Source organism: Oryctolagus cuniculus, chromosome 9, assembly GCF_051225735.1.
Source record: "Oryctolagus cuniculus isolate XC-2025 breed Fujian yellow rabbit chromosome 9, ASM5122573v1, whole genome shotgun sequence".
NCBI classification, from domain to species: Eukaryota; Metazoa; Chordata; class Mammalia; order Lagomorpha; family Leporidae; genus Oryctolagus; species Oryctolagus cuniculus.
In genome coordinates, this window is record NC_142875.1 from 60,720,261 (window position 1) to 60,739,284 (window position 19,024).

General features: G+C 52.9%; 1 protein-coding gene across 1 annotated transcript; it reads left to right on the top strand.

The window, feature by feature from the left end:
- Positions 1–922: 922 nt before the first annotated feature.
- Positions 923–13,044, top strand: RGCC (regulator of cell cycle). Its single transcript, XM_051850648.3, has 5 exons — positions 923–1,112; positions 1,636–1,821; positions 9,780–9,887; positions 11,450–11,512; positions 12,669–13,044. Exons 1-5 carry the CDS (start codon positions 1,064–1,066, stop codon positions 12,674–12,676), a joined length of 414 nt encoding a protein of 137 aa, XP_051706608.1. The 5' UTR covers positions 923–1,063; the 3' UTR covers positions 12,677–13,044.
- The last annotated feature ends 5,980 nt before the right edge of the window (positions 13,045–19,024 follow it).

The following is a 19,024-nucleotide window of genomic DNA, read 5'->3' on the forward strand; positions in this document are numbered from 1 at the left end:
GGCTGCTGTGGGCTCGGGAACGGGTGCCTGCCTGGTGCTGACGCCCAGGGGGCCCTCAATAACCTGGGCAAGAATCCCCGCTCCTCCCCGAGGCCAGCGTGAGCATCGGAGCCTTTCGCAGCGCTGTCAAACGGGGCGTCCATGCTGGCCACCGGGCACGGGAGATGCGCCTAGAGCGAACTGTGCCCTGTATTCATTTTTGAATCGCTCTGCACCTACACGCCCATCTGTGGCTTGTGGCCTCCATATTAGCCTGCGCAACATCTCAGGCGCTCGCTTAGACGCGAGTCTCTCGCCAGTATGGACACCGCCCGCACCGGGCTCCAGGGGCGTCTACGCGGTCATCTCCTCCCTGCACGTGAATCAAAGCAGGGGCTGGCGGGAGCTGCTGTGCTCCGGGCTGGGCACAAGAAAGGAGCGCCCCTACTTGTGTCGCTCTCGCCTCGCACCCTGTCCACCACGACCGCCCACGGGCGGGGGTGGGGAGGCAGTGGAGACCCTCCCTCCGCTCCGCGCCTCCAACAGCGGCTGGGCCGCCCGCTCCCGCGTTCCTCGCCGCAAGTACCGCGCGGCTCTGCCTGCGGTCCCACGTCCACCTCACGGACCGGGGGTGGAACTGAAGCCCGCGGAGGGACCGAGCACGCGGCCGGGAGGCGGCGGAGCTCGAGCCGAAGAATCAACTCTTTGGGGCTCCGGTGACGCCAGAGCCACTTGCGTGGGCTGGGTTGTCAGGGCGCGCGGGGCAAGCGGCTGGTAAATATTTAGGGCTGTAACCTGGGCGGCTCGCCCCTGCGGTTCCCCGGCGGGCGCGTGGCGGGGGCGGGGCCCGGGGCACTGGGGCGTCCCCGAGGGCGGCGGGGACAGAGCCGGCGGCCCCGCCCCGCCCGCGGCTATAAGACGGCGGCGCGCGCCGGTGGCGGGCGCTGAGCGGGAGAACCAGAAGAGCGCACGGGCAGGGCGGAGCGCGCTGCGTGGCGACCCCGGCGTACCCCGGCCTCCTCGGCGTCCCCGGCCCGCAGCTCTCAGGACCCTCGGCGCGCGCCGCCCCGAGCCAAGCCCTCCCATGAAGCCGCCCGCGACAAAGGGCAGCCCGGCGGCCGCCGCGGCCGCAGGTGAGTGCGGGATCCCGGGGTCCCCCTTCGAGTCCCCAGCTCTGCAGGTCGGGGGCGGGAGAAGAGGGGTCTCGTGTCATCCCTTTACACGCACACCCGGCACCTTTCCATCCTCCACGGCGAGACCCGCCCCAGCGTCTCCCGAGCGGGCTCAACCTCCCTTCCACGCCCTGCTGGGGATCGGAGCCCGACCCTTGGGGGCGCCTCCGGACCCAGTCTTTCCACTGCCTCCAAGCCCGCACGCGTCGCGGGGAGCAAGCAGGCGACAGCGCGGCGGCCTCAGGCCTGCAGCTTCCTCGGGCGCGGGCTCAGTTTCTTTATCTGCACAATGGGCCAGATGGCAGAACGCACCTTAGGAGGTGGTTGGGAGGAGGCAGAGGCAGTAGCTGCGTGGCTTCCCTTGGCAAACGAGAAGGCAATGGCAGTTACCCTCGGGAAGGGCGCCGATCCCTCCCCCGGGCCCCGTGGAGGGACGGCCGCCCCCAGGCGCTGCAGTCCACCGAGCCCGTCTCCCTGCCCCCAGCCCCGGCCTTGGACTCGGCGGCCGCCGCGGACCTGACAGACGCGCTGTGCGAGTTTGACGCGGTGCTGGCTGACTTCGCGTCGCCCTTCCACGAGCGCCACTTCCACTACGAGGAGCACCTGGAGCGGATGAAGCGGCGCAGTAGCGCCAGCGTGAGCGACAGCAGCGGCTTCAGCGACTCGGAGAGTAAGTGTGGCCCCTACTGGGACGGTGCCGGTGCCGGCGCCGGCGCCGCTGGATTCCCAGGACCTGCTCTCAGTTTGCATATCTACAAGCCGGGAGGGTTGAGTCTCCAGGGCTGTAGGCTAAGCACTGTGGGTAGTCCCGGGTACGTGTTGGTCCACCTGTCACCTGCAGGTGTGCCGAGCTGCCGGATAGGAGCCCCGGGACTCCAGCCAAGGCTTTGCACGGTTTCCTCTCCTCTCCTCCTCTCTCTTCCTCTCTCCCTCCCCCCTTCTCTCCCCTCCCAGCCCTAACTTTTCAGAGTATGTGGAACAAGTGCCACAGGAATGGAGAGGGCACAGCGCTGAAACATTGGGGAAACCAGGCGGGATTTCATAAGCTGCTACTCTGGGCATTTTTGGAATAACTTCTTGCACTTTCTACTGGCCCTAAGCTCCCCAATGCATGCAGTTTTGCAAGACTCTCTGGGGCCGCTGAGGTCAGCTACGGAACTTTAGAAAGCGTCCCCCTTCCTCCAGGCAGGCCAGCACCCGGGCTGGAAGGCAGTCGGGTATGCGGGTGCTTCCTGGTGACCTTTCTTACAGTGGAAGCTCTCAGGGAGTCTCTTGGTCCTCTGTGACTTTGCAAAAACAGAACAAAACAGCTTTTACAGGAACTCAGATGTCCTGGAAGGATAATAGATACCTGTTTGGTTATCAGCAAATTTGGCAACTCTTGAATATCACATGATTGTCGGTTTTCACATCCTGGATTGCTTACTGTTTTTCCAAGGGAATTTCAGAACTCTCCTGTGTTACTCTGGGGTCTTTAATTCCCTGGTAGGTTACACGCATGAGCATCCTTGACTCTGGAAATCAAAGCGGCGATTCTCTTGTTTTGCTCCATTCCTGGGGAGAGAGATTCAGTGCTGGACTTGAACCTGAGCTGCGATCCTGAGAAGAGCCAGAGGCACTCTCAGCGCTGGTCAGGATTTGAGCTGGAAACCGGAACTCCAGCTTTGGTTTCCTTGGTGGCCCTGCCAGAGGCTTGATGCGGGCTGTAGCTCTGGAGGTGGAAGGGGCGGGAACTGTGATGCCACTGAACGCGCTGCGCCTTTTCTATTTCTAGAGAAGCCTTACAATTTTTGAAAGTGGTCTCAGTACCTGTGGCCAGACTTCATCTGTCTCTTTCCACTGGGGGCATGGAGCAAGAGATTCATCAAAGGCAAAGTCTCCCCGCCATGGGACAACAAGCTGGGTTGATCCGTCACTGCTGCTTTGTGGGCCAGAACAGCTCCTTTGTCAACCACAGCCTCGTTCAGCTAGACCACGGCCCCGAGCTCACCCATTCCTGGCTGAACACAGCTTCCACTGGCTGGCATTTCAGAGCTGGCATCTGTTTTCAGAGGCCTCAAAGAGAAGGCACTAGAAAAGCCTTCCTAACAGTAAAAGAGGGAGACATTGGAGATGGAATCTGCAGTTTTTCTTAGGGTGTATGTGCGTATTTTTCTCTGTGCTTTTGTTGTTAGCTGTTAAAGTAGCCCTTGGTTTGGTGGTTAGAGAAGTCCTGGGTAAGGTATAAAGAAGACTCAGATGACTCCCGTCTTTGCTATAATATGTAACTTGCCTCTGACAAGGCTGGGTAGAGTCTTGGCAGGAGCTGTGTGTATCTAAATAGTAATATCCTAAGGACGTGTAATACGTATACGCTGACTGTGGCCAGGAATTGCATGTAGACATTTGTTACGCTGATTTGTCCGTGGAGGAGCATGCAGGAGAGACGTCGATTCTACTGACATGGAAAAGGGAGACACTCCCCGGTGATGAGAGTACCAGCAGCTCTCTTTTGCCAGGCCCGCAGTATGGTGATTGTATGGTGACTTATTAGCTGCTACTATTAGCGATCTCTGCTGTTTCTGGAGCGTGTATCTCCTACGATCCCTAGCACAGTGCTTTAAGATCGTTGACGCTCTCCCCTTTTTTCTGATAGAGTAGCTTGCAGCACGTGGGCTCTCTCTCTAAGGCCTTGCTCTATCACCACGGATGGTTGGCTCGAATGGGAACCAGAGCCTCGGCAGTGGACTGAAGTCCCATGGATCTGGGTCTCCCGCTTGCTTATCGATGCTGCTTGGTTTTGACAGTCTCTCTTCCAGGTGGTGGTCATTTGGCAGGGTCAGCGGAGCCCAGGCTGAGCCCTGGGTGGCCTCAGTTTCTCCAGCTTGTAAAATTGAAAGGATGCTATTTAAAGTGCTGTTAGAAACATGGGTAAGCTCGTGATCAGGAAGGAAGGATTTGTTCTGTTTTATGCTTTCGAAAAACCTGAAAATGCATATACTGTGGTCTGTTGCGTGGAGCCAGTGCCTTGCAGGAAAGTGCTATGCAGGGAGCCATGACATTAAATGCTATGGATGTTACTCTGGTTTTTGCACTCTGTTTTATAGCTCCAGCTCTCTGAAGGTGTGCCAGCTTTACAAGGTAGATAAAAACAGTGTTCTTGATTTTAGAAGAAAATTTATATTTCTCATTAAAAACAAATGGGGATTGTTCGCTTTCAAAGCAGGAAAATGGGTATTCCTTCTCCCATGCAAAGAGGCCGGTTACTTGGATAGAAAAGAAGACCGGATATTTAGTGAGGAATTGGTCCTTCCAGCGCCCCTTCTCAGGGAGGCCTCCTAAGACATGGAGAGGACCAACGTAACACCTGCAGGTGACTTCACATGAGGGCGGCCATGCCAGTGGTACTTGATCTTTATAGGGATCGTCACTGTATAGGTAGTTGTTCTGATAGGGTGGTTGATCTACCTAGGTTGTTAGATTGTGCACGTGCATTCTGACAGGTAATTTCAGGCACTTCAGCGGGCCTCATTTTCACTTCCATGGTAAAAGGGCAATGCAGTTGAGAGCTCCAGTAGTGTTTTCCAAACTTGAAGTCAGAGGTGCTTTAGAAATGGTGAATATCTTGGTTTTGAATTTATTGTTAAAAATTTATTTTTTTTTCAGTATTTTCAAAACTGTAAAAACACATCATGGTTTCTTATAAATGTTTACTGGTTGGCTTTCTGAAAAGCTTGTAACACTAACTCAAACGGTAAAAAGCGGTATGAACTCATCTGGATGTCACGGAGCTTCACACGCGTTTCTCCTTTGGCAGGGAGCTATCTTGCCACTTAGCAGAGAAGGTCTGCCGTCTGCTGTGTGAGCCGGGGCTGTTGTGAGATGCTAGGACCGCGTTAGGGGACGAGGAGCTGGCAGGGCCAGCACGAGCAAGACTTAGGACACCTGCGTGTCTCTGCCCTGAGAGAGGGACACCTATGGGCCCAGGGGACCAGCAGGACAGGGAGCTTGGCAGGGGCTGATGTGGCCTGGGAGCCACTGAGACTGGGACCTGCACTTGCTCACGTTGTGAGAGGATGAGGCCAGGGAGGAGCCCTCTGGGTGCCCAGGGGCTGTGTTGGGACTCCCAGTAGGTGACAGGCCTCCCTGTGACGCCTGATGGAGCTGTCCCAGATGGGCCATGGTGGGGGAAGGGAGGAGAGAGGCTGTGTCTCCCTCCCTGCACCCTGGGGGGCTGTGGGCATACAGATCCTGAGGGTGCACTGCCTCTCCACCCCAGGCCCTGGGCTTGTTTTTTTCTCAGTGAATTACTATAGTTCGCTTGCTTTAAGCATGTGGGATTGTTCTATATTTACAGGAGCTCTGGGCAAGGTTTACTGTCTGTGGTTTTACTTCCCCCTGGAGTAGCACATGTCAGTGCTAACCCTAAATTACCTTTCTCCCAACCCTCCAGACTAAAAACAAAACAAAACAAATACCCACCTTTTAAACAAGTATCTGTTTTTCTAGCAGAGTTTCTCAAGCTCTGTCCGTGCTCCTAAAGTTAGCAGCTTGCATGTTTCATATGCTTTTATTCCTTTTGATGATGTTTTAGAAAACCTGGTCCCAGAATTTGAGGTTCCTGGCTGCCGTACACTAAAAGGGGAATTGCCAAGGACATTTCCAAATGGGACGTGAGCTGCTTGAAAGACAGGTTGTCAGCCCCTAAAATACCCAGCCTCCCCACCTGCCCAGGTTCCCCAAATCACCACCGGTGACGAGTCCCCCAAGCTCCTATTAATAGCACTACTATGATACTGGGGTGGCCAATACTACGTTAACGTGCTTTTAGCTGGTGACACATTGCTATCATTTCTCCGGCCAAATCGGCCATCACTTTGCAAGGAATAGGGATCCGAGGGAGGCGCATAGGACAGCAGGCGGGGCCCTACTTCCCCAAGCGGACGAGTTCCCTCCCTGTGCAATCTTAGCGCAGTTTCGTGGACAGGCATTCTGCTGGGGAACGGAAACAGAGCAGCCTAGGGCGTGGGGTGCCTGTGCTGGGGCTCACTCTGGGGAGGTGTGTTCTGGGGCGCCTCTGAAGAGGAACCTCGGAATGGTGCTGCCGTGTGAGGAACGGGAGCAAACCTGGCCCAGGGTCTCGAGTCCTTGGCGTTTCTATGATGCTCTTTTCTCTCCTGGGCCTGCTGTCCCCTGCTCTTGCTGGGAACTGCAGGATGCATGAGCAAACCCCGGGCATCGCACACCGAGTGCCTGGCCTGAGTGGCTGTTCTCCCTGGGCCAGGAGAGGAGATGAGGGACTTGCACAGGGACGCACAGCTCTCTCCTGGCCTCCTGTGCTGTGCAGCCTGGTCCGGGGGGCTCCTGAGCTTGCTGCTCTCACGTGTGCCATAAAGACACGCGTAGACTGTCACTGTGGCAGAAGGGGCGTGCCCTGGGTTCATTTCCTTCTGGTGGGTGAAGGTTGCACATTTTAGAACCTGCAGTTGGGTCTGCCCCTGACTGTACACCTCATGGAAAGAGACAGTGGAAGGCACAGGGCGGTGAGCCAGGGTGTGGGCTGGTGTGTGTGTGTGTGTGTGTGTGTGTGTGGTGGGGGTGGGGAGGAGGCAAGTGAGTGGAAGCTGTGTTGTTGTGCCTCCCTGTACGCATGTTTATATATAGATACTGTAACTGGTGTTTGTCCCCTCGCCTTCCCTCCTCGGGGGAGTAGCCTGCGTCCCTTAGCAATAAGAGACAGCCTCTGATGTCTTCATTGCTTGCTTTGCAACTGTGTGTATCTGTCTGGGAGCAGTCGGTTTGTCTTTTATTTTCTGAGACTGGGGAAAATGCTTGCGTGAGGGAGGCATTTAGGCTCCACAGGATCAAGCTAGGTTGTGGTGATAGCTCGGGCGATTGTTCATTTCCTACAGTTTCTCCAGCCACCTGAGTGTCCTGGGGCTCTTCTGGAATCCCCGTTGGATTTGCTTTTTCCTTTTTCTTACCACCCTCCTTCTCACGGGCCTTTTCTTTTCGAAGATTGATTTATTTGAAAGTCAGTTACACACGCTCACACACAAAGGAGAGAGAGAGAGAGAGAGAGATACCTTCCATCTGCTGGTTTACTCCCCAGATGGCCACAACAGCTAGGACTGGGCCAGGCCAAAGCCAGGAGTCAGGAGCTTTATCTGAGTCTCCCATGTGGGTGGCAGGGGCCTAAGATCTTGGGGCATCCTCTGCTGCTTTCCCAGGCCATTAACAGAGAGATGGATTGGAAGTGAAGCAGGCAGGACCTGAACCTGCTCCCATGTGGGATGCTGGCATCACAGGCGACGGCTCTGCCTGCTATGCCACAGCTCCAGACCCTATGCGGGCCTTCTCTGGGTCTACACTGCTCCTTCCTTGAAAACTCACTAGTGTTTGGTCCACATGCTTGGGAGGTAAACAAAGGATGAGCACGCGTGGCTGTCAAATTGCTGAACAGCTGGGGTGGGGCACACGTGAAGCCAGAGCAAGGTGCAGTGAGGTGTGGCATCGGAGCTGGCTCTCAGGTGCCAGCTGTCTTTGGGAGATAGCGGCCAGAGCTGTGCATCTTGGCACTGCCACTCCGGCTATGGGGGTGGGGCCTATGCTCCCGGTGTCCTTCAGAGCCAAAGATAAGGTGCCAGGGGCGTGGCCCTTCCTTCTGGCTTGCAGGCGGCCTGCCCGACACTCTGTGGTTTTCCCACTCCTTATCGCACCTCCTCATTCACGGCGATTCCTGTGGTTACTGCCTGGCCACGGTCCCGGGTGGAGGGAGAGATCTTCCCTTGACCAAGCCCACACTGCGTCTCTGGGGGAGGTCCCACCCACAGACCCAGCCGAAGGCTTCCCGAGTCAAGGTGAGCAGAGGCAAAGCATCTTCAAAAATGCCAACAGGACACCTGCAAGAAAGGGTCCCATTGCCAAGTGCTCCCAGACAGCAGGGCCACGCTGGTTTCTTTATCACAACACTCCTCAGGGACCGGCACGGTGGGGCCGCACAAGGGACGTCCCTGACGGCGCTCAGCATTTCTCTATACACCCTGCTGGAGGCCGGTGCTGTGGCACAGCAGTTAAAGCCACCACCTGCAGTGCTGGCATCCCATAAGAGCACTGGTTTGAGTCCCAGTTGCTCTACTTCTGATCCAGCTCCCTGTTAATGTGCCTGGGAATGCAGTGGAAAATGGCCAAGTGCTTTGGTCCCTGCACCCATGTGGGAGACCTGGATGAAGCTCCTGGCTTCGGTCTGGCCCAGTCCTGGCCATTGTAGACATTTGGGGAGTGAACCAGCAGATGAAAGACTTCTCTCCCTCTGCCTTTCCCTCTCTGTAGCTCTGCCTTTCAAATAAATAATTTTTTTAAGACGCTGCTGCTTATTATACAGGGTGCAGGTGGCTTTTGTAACTTGGGCAAGTTCATTTAGAGTTCAGGAGACCAAAGAGCCACGTTTTTGCCTTCTGCTGAGCTGGAAGCAATGGACTTCAGAGAACCCCAAGAAGTGGGGGCCCAGCCACACCATCGTCATTCACCTGTAGAGCTTTCCAGAGCTCATCTCTGCCATGACTGCGGCTGCCTTTGTGATCTGTTTAAGGGAGGAAGGCTGTTGCCTCGCAACCTCCGTGGCCACATCCTGCTTCCGCTGCCTGCCCTGCCTTTGGGCCCTTTGAATGCGGTGCTGCTCCGCCAGCAGCTCCTCTCTGCATCACAGATGCACAGCTGGGCTGGCCTTGGGTTGGTTTCCTCCCCTTTGGTAGGACTTAGAGAAAAAGAATCTCAGAACTTCAGAGCTGGAAGGGATTTTAAGGATTATTTAGTCCACTTGTCCATTTTAATGAAGGGTAAGCTGAGGTCCAGAGAGCAGAGTGGGAGGATTGTTAAGTTCCGGGCTACAACCTTGTGCTTTATTTTAGAACAAGAGGGACATTTTTCATGATGGAGGATTCCTTATGTTAGGGTGGGCATTTGGTGATGAAAACACTGCCTGGGATGCCTGTATCCCATAGCCAGGTGCCTTAGTTCAAGTCCCTGCTCCTGCTCCTGCTCACCCTGAGAAGGCAGCGGGTGTGCTTGGGTCATGTGCTTGGGTCGCTGCCAACCCACGTGGGAGACCCAGAGTGCATTCCAGGCTCCTGGCTTCAGCCTGGCTCAGTCCTGGCTGTTGCAGACATTTGGGGAAGTGAACCAGCAGATGGCAGATCTCTGTCTCTTTACCTTTCACATAAATGAAAATAAATAACTTGTAAAAATTAGAAAAATAAAAATAAAATCTCAAACACATCTCCCACTGCCCCTTAGCAGCCGCGAGTTGGCTTAGCTGCACTTGAGACGCCTGGCTGGCAGGCTCCTGTGTGTCAGCAGGGGGCTGTGCTGGCCATGGTGGCCCTCACACCCTTCCTTTTGTAGGGCAGCCAGGACCTCTGGGGTGCTTGACCAGAGACACTCGCATGCATGCGATGCACACACACCCCAGTCTCAAGTCATTTGGAGGCAGACATACACAGTTTGGAGCCTGAAAGGCTTCCCTCACTCTGGATGTCCAACTTTGGCTTATCTTGGGGCTCTGCCGCTGGCACTCGGCTGCCCGTGGACTGCTGAGTGGGTAGTCTCACGAGTGTCCTTTCTAACGACCGTGGTGTCTTTCCCCAAAAGGTGCCGATTCGCTGTACAGGAACAGCTTCAGCTTCAGCGATGAAAAACTGAATTCCCCAACAGACCCTGGCCCCGCTCTGCTCTCCCCCACTGTCCCTCCGCGGAAAGGTAAGCTCCGTGGTTGCAGTGTGACTTTCCTTTTTTGCCTTTTTTAAAAATTTATTCCTTTCCTTTTATTCCTGGCCAGTCTTTCCCAAATGTGCAAACCAGTTAGATGAGAACTTGTTATTTCTCAGGATTCTGACCACTGTGAAAATGAAATCAGATTGCTTGGGGGACAGAAAGCCTGGATCCCCAGGGAAAAGGCCAACTTGCAGACTGTAGACTGTTCTTTCTCGTGTGTTGCAGTCACCACTGTGCCAAATGCCAGCGTTTCTCATGAGTCTCCTCCCAGGCTGATTGGTTCTAGAATTTAAAGCAAGCTGTTCAGTCTTGCTTTTTTTTTTTTTTTAATTGCATTAACTAGTAAGCCAGTGCTTTCAGATGACCAATTTAGCAATTAAATGGGGTGTTCATTATGAGACAAGCAGTGACCTAACGTAATTCAGAATAGCAGCTCCCACTTGTCTCTGCTGTGATATTAATAGACCTAAAAAGTTTTTAATGATGCATGAGCAGTTTCTTATTTTTTGAAACTGGCAAAGCCTCTCCAGCAAGAGAGCCGAATGTTCTGTTGTTCTGGACAGGCGCCCTTTTGAAAACAAAAGGAGACTTTTTTCCTTAAAAAAGTTACACTTGCTGAAAATAGTTGTAGAATGCAAGAAAAATGGAAATACGAAGATCCCATCACTTTTCTCACTCTGGTGTTAAGACAGAACTTCTGTTTCTCTCAAAAGACACATTTTACATTCCCTTCTCAACTCAGCTCCATTAGCAGCCCCCGGGGAGCCTGCCGTGAGCTCTGGAATTCTGGGAGAGCAGCTGACAAAGTGCCTTAGAATGTGCCCGGATTTTTCTACCTGATCCTCAAGACACAGGCATTAAGGAGGGGGAAAAAGCTTGGGGGGTTGAAATGACTTGAAAAGCTCAGAACAATGGGCTATTTATAGTCGGCAGAGGTGAATTCGTGAGCCCATCCAGCAGTGCAATGCAGGGAAGGCACACAATGACAAGCTACAAGAAAAGAGCCTGATACAAAGCTATAGAGAGATCACAATCAGGAGCTGGATTCGTTACCTGTGCTGGCAGGCCCCCAGCCTCTGCCACCTTCCTCTCATCGGCAACAGTAGCTCTTGGGGCATTTCAGTGGAGGAGTTCTGGGGGCCACTCTGCTACCCTGCGGTGAAAGCAGAAGCAAGCCTGTGTCAGAAAGCAGGTGTGTCCATTCCACACCCCGCCCTGCTCTCTGGCTGGTTTTTACTGATAACTCAAGTCCTAGGCAATTGCAACTTTCTATCCCCCCAGCCCTCCCCAAGCTTGTAACAGAGCCAAGGGAGATTCTTCTTCCAGGCAAGGCAGTGGAAGAGGGTGGTGATGGGAGAGGGCTTGAGATGGGGTCTTCAGGAGTCAGTTTCTGAGTTTGCTGTAACTAAACCCGGGAGCAGACCCTGAGGAAGGGCAGGGGGCACTCTTCAGAAAAACCTCTGTAGACAGAGGTGCCGAGAGGAAGTAATCCATTCACCCGCTGCCGTCACTGATACGGACACTGAACTTCTTCTCCTGTGTTACAGCCAAACTGGGAGACACAAAAGAGCTAGAAGACTTCATTGCTGATCTTGACAGAACACTAGCAAGTGAGTACACGCCCGACATTAAAAAAATCAAACAGAAAACGACCTGACACCTCTGATGAAGTGCTCTCAAGTTTCCCAGCTCGCCCGGGGCAGGAAGTTGCATCACAGGGCTTCTTTAGGCTGAGAAACAGGACCCCAGCGGCTGGGGGAGAAACTCTGAGGATAAGCTTGCCTTAAAGTAGACCGCGCGCCTTTCTGAGCAGGGAGAACAGGTCACCAGCGAACAATGGCGCTTTGTTTGAGATGGAGAGTGAGCAAGGTTGGAGCTTTCCCGTGGTGGCGGCCTGCCAGGCTTCTCAGGGATGAAGTGAGCCCACCGACCACATTTGCCCGACTCCAGCAAGCCAGGGGCTTCCCTCCCAGGGCCCAGGGTGCTTTCCCCAGGTTAGATCCAGGGGCTTGGGGAGGTCTAAGAGTTGGGTGTTGGCTGGGGGAGATCTTGCTGCCAAAGACCCATACCACCCATACTGAACGGCCTGGATTACACATGCAATTTCTTGCTTCCCATTTGGGCCTAACATTGATGGTGACCTATACCGGGTGACCCAAAATGCCGGGAACTGAAGCTATCAGGTCACAGTTACAGTGGGGGGTGTGGAGGGGAGGAATGGAAGGGACGCGCACTGTGGATTTGCATGTTCTACTTCCGTACGATAGGGCTGCAAGAGCTGGGACAACCAGCTGGAGCTGCCGCTCCTTGATCTTTCAGGGAAAGGGTTGATTTCGCATCAGAAAGACGCTGTGCAATGCACTGCTCAGTAGCCGGGTAAATCTGAGAGAATAGATCCAACGGTGCCTATTCAAGAATAACTCAGCTCTTAACACTCTCTCAGGCAAACCTAAATATCAGGCATAGTCCTTGTATCATCTCCATGTACCTGAAATTTTGTTACCTCCCCGTCTTACACGCTGTACCACGCTACAGCAGAGGTCCTGGGCCTGTTTTGACAGAGATGAGTACAGCCGCAGCCCAGTTTGTGTCAGACCCACGGAACAAGTCCAGCCACGTCACGGAGTTGCCGCTGGCCACCCAGTCATCCCACCTCGCAGGCACACGTTGCGTGGGAGGCTGCCGCTAGCTGTGGGGCTGTGATGTGGTTTAGCCTAGACCGTGACCTTCTCTAAGTGGATAACTTGCCCTGTCTCCCATGTACAGGCATGTGAGGCAGGGCGTCCTGGGCCTTGCATCCTGCAGAAGCTTCAGGAAGCTTGGAGGACCTGGAAAAGCCAGCTGCGGAGGGGATGGAGAGGAGCCCTCACCCACCACCCTGCCGTTCTCAAGCTCGCCTCCAAGTCAGCCCTGGGGCACACCTCTTGGCAATTTAGACAGTGAAACTGACTTTGTTTACCTGCTTGCAGCGAGTTAGGACAAATGATCCACGCTAATGTTGTGTTTTAAAACACGGCTTTCCTGTAATTTAAAGTGCTTTTATGAAAATATTTGTAATTAATTATATATAGTTGGAAATAGTAATATGCTTTTCCCATTATAATATATTTTTGTATACAAATAAAATTTGAACTGGAATCTATTTTGTAAGCTTCCTTTTCTTTTTCTTCATTTTTCCCATTATATTTCAATTTAAATAATATTCTCTTGAAGGTCATGTTTAAAATTTATTTATTTGAGAGAGAGTGTGTGCACATGTGCTTGCATCCACTGTTCACTCCCCAGATGTCCATCACGGCCAAGGCTGCTGGGCTGAAACTGGGAACTCACAGGGGTCCCCTGTGGGTGACAGGCAGCCAATCACTTGAGCCATCCCAGCTGCCTCCTGGGCTCTGCATTAGCAGGAGCAGGAGCCAGGAGCCAGAGCTCGGAATCACCCAGGTACTCTGAGAAAGGACACAGCCGCCTTAGCCACCAGGAATTCCAGGCCTCTAGACCCCCACTGAGGCCCTGGTGCTGCCTGACTGCACCAGACAGGAAGGTGTGGGGACTTCTGGAACCTTCTGCCACGCTCACTCAGTGCTCTGCAGGGCAGTGCGGCCAGGGACTAATGCCTGGGAAATTTTAATGTAAGGATCATGGCTTTGACAGCAGTTAGCATTCTCTGCCCTCCTTCTCAAGTCTTGGTACTTTGCAAGCACCATGGACTGTTACTATAAATTAAGGGAAAAACCAGCAGAATTGGAAATCCAGGATAAAGAAAAGTGGGGCAGCTGGAGCAGGTAAAGGTGACAGTGCTGTTGTAAGATCCGTGCACTATGGGAGATTCGATGTGTTCAATGTGCTGGCCTTGATGCCAGTGTGCAGGCAACTTCGGTGGAGCCCAGGGGTCCAGAGGCAAGGCTTTCACACAATAGCCAGGGACACAGGGGAACAGAAAAATTCATGACTTTCTTATTTATACTTTCTTGCTTTAAAACCTTCTCTGAACCAAATGGCATACTTTTTTTTTTTTTTTTTTTTTTTTTTTTTTTTTTAATTTGAAAGGCTGCAATACAGAGAGGGGAGGGAGGGAGAGAGAGAGATTGATCTTGCATCTGCTGGTTCACTCCATGGCCACCATAGCAGAGGCTGGGCCAGGCTGAAGCCAGGAGCCAGGAGCTATCTTCTACTGCTTCCTCAGGTGTATTAACAAGGAGCTGGATTGGAAGTGGAGAAACTGGGACTCAAACCAGTGCCCTAACGGGATACTGGTGTTGTACGTGGTGCCTTATCCCCCTGTGCACAACTCCAGCCCTAAATTTCTTATTCATGATAAAGCTATTTAAAAACTGTGATCCAAGACATAACTACAGCCACCTGCTGCATATCAGCATTGCTATGGACAATGGCTGCATATACAGCGGCCACCCTAGAAGATTATGGAACTGAAATGACACTGCAGCCATGGTAGAATCATCCTGCGATGATGTTGGTGATGATGCTGCGGTAAACAAACCTCCTGTCCTGCCAGTCCTATAAATATAGCACTTGTAATTATGTGCAGCTCATAATACTTGATGATGACAATAAAGGACTGTGTTCCTGACTTAACTATACTTATTTTAGAGTGTGCTCCTATCTGCATAAAAAGACAGTTGACTGTAAAACAGTATGTGCCGGCGCCGTGGTGTAGCGGGTAAAGCCGCCGCCTGCAGTGCTGGCATCCCATATGGGCACCAGTTCTAGTCCCAGCTGCCCCTCTTCTGATCCAGCTCTCTGCTATGGCCTGGGAAAGCAATAGAAGATGACGCAAGTGCTTGGCCCCTGCACCTGCCTGGGAGACCTGGAGGAAGCTCCTGGCTCCAGATCACTCAGCTCTGGCTGTTGCAGTAATTTTGGAAATGAACCTGTGGATGGAAGACCCCCCTCTCTGGCTCTACCTCTCTCTGTAACTCTTTCAAATAAATAAAATATTTTTTTTTTTTTTAAGTATGCAGTGTTACGCGAGTAGCAGCCTCGAACATCTCGTGTTTACTGTGTCTCTCGGCTGCATCACTAGACCCTGTCCAGCTGTTGCCATCTACCTTGTAGGTTTGGGGGTCAGAACAGTCCACAGTGTGCACACCACGAAATCCTCTGCCCATGAGCTGCTCAGAACGTGGCCGTTATTAAGTGATGCGTGACCGTACTCACAAGCTTGTTTTTTTGAACGCTAACGGCTGTGCTTGATCTGTGTTTTCGGGCATTGATCTGTGTTTTCGGGTGCTCCATTGTGTTAGTGCCCTTGATGAAAATCAGTGGACCACAATATGTGTTTCTCAGCGGATTCTCAGTTCTATCCCACTGATCCTCGTGTCCGTTTTTATTCCAGCATCTCATGATATCGGTGACTATAGCTTCGTAGTAAGTTTGGAACTGGAACGTGTGAGTCTTTTTTGACTTTATCCTTCTTTTGCAAGATTGTTTTGGTTGTCCTGGGTCTCTTATATTTCCATGTCCATTTTACTATCTGCTTGTCAATTTCAGCAAACAAGCATAGCTGGGATTTTCACAGGGATTGCCCCGAATTTACAGAGCAGAGAGGGACAGTTGCTGTCTTAACTACCTGGTCTTCCTTGGAATTCATGAACATGCATGCCTTTCAGTTTACCTAGGTCTTTTAAAATTTCTTTCATCTGTGTTTTGTAGTTTTCACAGTATAAATCTTGCATGACTTTTGTTAAGTTTATTCCTATTCGTTTTGATACTATTATAAATGGAACTATGGGACTGGCCTTGTGGTGTAGCAGGTGAAGCCGCCATTTGTGGCACCAGCATCCCGAATGGGTGTAGGCTCAAAGCCCAGCTGCTCCACTTTCAATCCAGCTCACTAATGGCCTGGGGAAGCAGTGGAAGATGGCCCAAGTGTTTGGGCCCCTGCCACCTATGTAGGAGATGTAGATGAAGCTCCTGGCTCCTGTTTCATCCTGGCCCAGTCCTGGCCACTGTGGCTATTTGGGGAGTCAACCAGCAGATGGAAGATCTCTCTCTCTCTCTCTCTCTCTCTCTCTCTCTCTCTCTCCCCCTCTCTCTCTTTCCCTACTAAAAGTTACAGAGAGTGGGGAGAGAGAGAGAGGAAGAGGAAGAGGAAGGGATATTCCATCTGCTGGTTCACTCCCCAAATGGCTGCAATGGCCAGAGCTGGGCCGATCCAAAGCCAGGAGCCTCTTCCAGGTCTCCCATGTGGGTGCAGGAGCCCAAGCACTTGAGCCATCCTCTGCTGGCATTAGCAGGAAGCTGAATTGAAAGCGGAGCAGTCATGACTTGAACCAGCGCCCATATGGGATGCTGGCGCTGCAGCACCGGCCAAAGACCTTTCTTTAAAAAGTAAAAATAGGCCAGCGCCGCGGCTCACTAGGCTAATCCTCCGCCTTGCAGCGCCGGCACACTGGGTTCTAGTCCCGGTCGGGGCGCCAGATTCTGTCCCAGTTGCCCCTCTTCCAGGCCAGCTCTCTGCTGTGGCCAGGGAGTGCAGTGGAGGATGGCCCAAGTGCTTGGGCCCTGCACCCCATGGGAGACCAGGAGAAGCACCTGGCTCCTGCCATCAGATCAGCGCGGTGCACCGGCTGCAGTGCGCCGGCCGCGGCGGCCATTGGAGGGTGAACCAACGGCAAAGGAAGACCTTTCTCTCTGTCTCTCTCTCTCACTGTCCATTCTGCCTGTCAAAAAAAAAAAAAAAAAAAAGTAAAAAGAAATGGAACTGTTTTCAGGGTATGCATTAGCAGGGAGCTGGGATTGGAAGTGGAGCTGGGACTTGAACCCAGGCAGTCCAATAAGGGATCGCAGGCGTCCCAAGCCGCGTCGTAACTGCTGTGCTAAGTGCCTAGTTTTTCCTTGACTTGTTTTCTAAGCTGGATTTTCCCATTACCTGGATGTGGTTCTGATTTGTTCCGCTTTTGATGAGCTTTTTTTCATTACTGGCTCATCACCGTCACTGTCGCCTTTATTCCACACCTCTTCTGGAACTGAGGATCTAACTGCCTTCGGCAGCTCTTTCTCTGTGAGCTCCTGAGGTCTGGACTCCCAAAGTGAGACGTGGAGTGTGTGCAGCTGTGTGGCCTGGGGAGGATAAGGCCAGAGGCTTGGGGAAAAGAAACGGGTTCTCTTTTTTTTTTTTTTTTTTTTTTTAAGATTTATTTATTTATTTGAAAGTCAGAGTTACACAGAGAAGGAGAGGCAGGGAGAGAGATCCTCCATCTGCTGGTTCACTATCCGATTGGCCACAACAGCTGGAGCTGCACCGATCCAAAGCCAGGAGCCAGGAGCCTCCTCTGGGTCTCCCACGTGGGTGCAGGGGCCCAAGCACTTGGGCCATCTGCTGCTGCTTTCCCAGCCCATAGCAGAGAGCTGGATCAGAAGTGGAGCAGCTGGGACTCAAACCGGTGCCCATATAGGATGCTGGCACTGCAGGCAGCGGCTTTACCCAATACAACACAGCACCGGGCCCCCAGAAACGGGTTCTTTTATGTCAGTGCGTGGGAGGGTAGTTCGTGCTGTGTGAACCTCTGTGAATAACGACTTAGGGATAAGTGGGCTGAGGATTGAGTCACAGCTTGGGCTTCTGGAAATGTCGGAAAACCTGTTTTTAGAGTTTCCCAAGTTAGGAGCATAGTCCTAATCTACTCTGAAAATTAGGTATTAAGGTCATATATGTTTGAAAATGCTGCATGCTATATATTCCACTTAGATTTATTACGTTTATGGTATATAAATTACTTAGGAGTCAGTCTAAGGAGCTGGATCAAAGACCCAAAAATACAGTGGCTCGAACATGATGAAAATCTTTTCTTACTAACAGAAGGCCTGAGAGGGTCCAAAGAGGCTGCTCCTGCTCTTGTCATCACATTTCCATCCCAGCCAGCAGAAAGGAGAAAAAGCATGTCAAGCACAGGCTTCTTTGTTTAAACGAAGAAATACCTCATTTCCGTTCACATCCCAGCGTTCAGCTCTCAGTGAAATGTTCATTGCAGATGCAAGGGAGGCTGGGAGAGGTTTCTAACTGGGCAGATACGTGTTCAGCTGAAATCTGGGAGCTCTATTATAGTGGGAGAGGAAGAGCGCAGGTATTGGAGGACACGCAGTCACCTCTGCCCTGGTCCCTGGGCGGCTCTGAATGCTACCAACCGTCCACAGCACCGCCCCGGGAGCACAGGTTGGAAACGTTGGCTGTTACCTTGCTCCAAGACTGTCTTTGTCTGGCCACGCCCTCCCAGGCCTGAATGCCAGGTGGGCGGCCCTTGCAACCTGCTTGTCTGTTACCTGGAGCGAGTCATCCAGCAGACAATTCTAGAACAAAATCATACTGAACAGTGTGTGTGCAATGCTGGCTTTGTGTCTGAGTTTGGGAATTCTCTGACTTCCCAAGCAAAACAAAGCCAAAAACATCTTGCACACACCCTCAAGGAAGGAGGATCTAGCGCCAGCTCAAGTATTTGGACGCCCGGCCAGCGTCTGGAACAGGGCTGCTCTCCTCCAGGGGTCAGGATGGAGCTGGGCGGCACCGCGCGTCAATCCTCGGGTGTGAGTAGCCGTTTGTGCAGTGAGGGCTCTAGCTGGGGACCTGTTGGGGATCAGTGAGGGTTGGGGACCCTGAGGCCTCTAAATGGAAATATTCTGCTGGATATGGATGGGGAAAGGAGGACAAAGTACTGCACCTCAAACTAGCCCGGGTTCAAGCCTCAGCTCTGCTGCGTGCTAGCTGAGTGACCTGGGGGAAGCCCTGTGGCAGAGGCTCTGGTGCCTCCCCCATCAGATGGGGGCGCGGGATCTCGTCTCCCAGGGTCATGGCCAAACTGGAGTGTCGAGCACACGCTGTCTGCCCTCCTTTTCCTGCTCCTCCTTTCCACGTCCCAGGGACCCTGGGCTCCTGCGCTCGTGGCGAAATGAAGCTTTAGCTCCAGTGACTGTAGCGGGCCACTGCAGCCCTACAGGTCCTTGTCTGATAGAATAAAGCGGCAGGTGTGGCCAGAGGGAGAGAGGCCGGCACACAACCCTGGACGAGCCCCAGCGCCGCCGCTAACCCAATCTAACCCAATCCATTCCGTTCCGCGGGCCTCAGACCCCTGCAGATGAAGGGGGGGGGGGCAGTGCTGTGGTGCAGC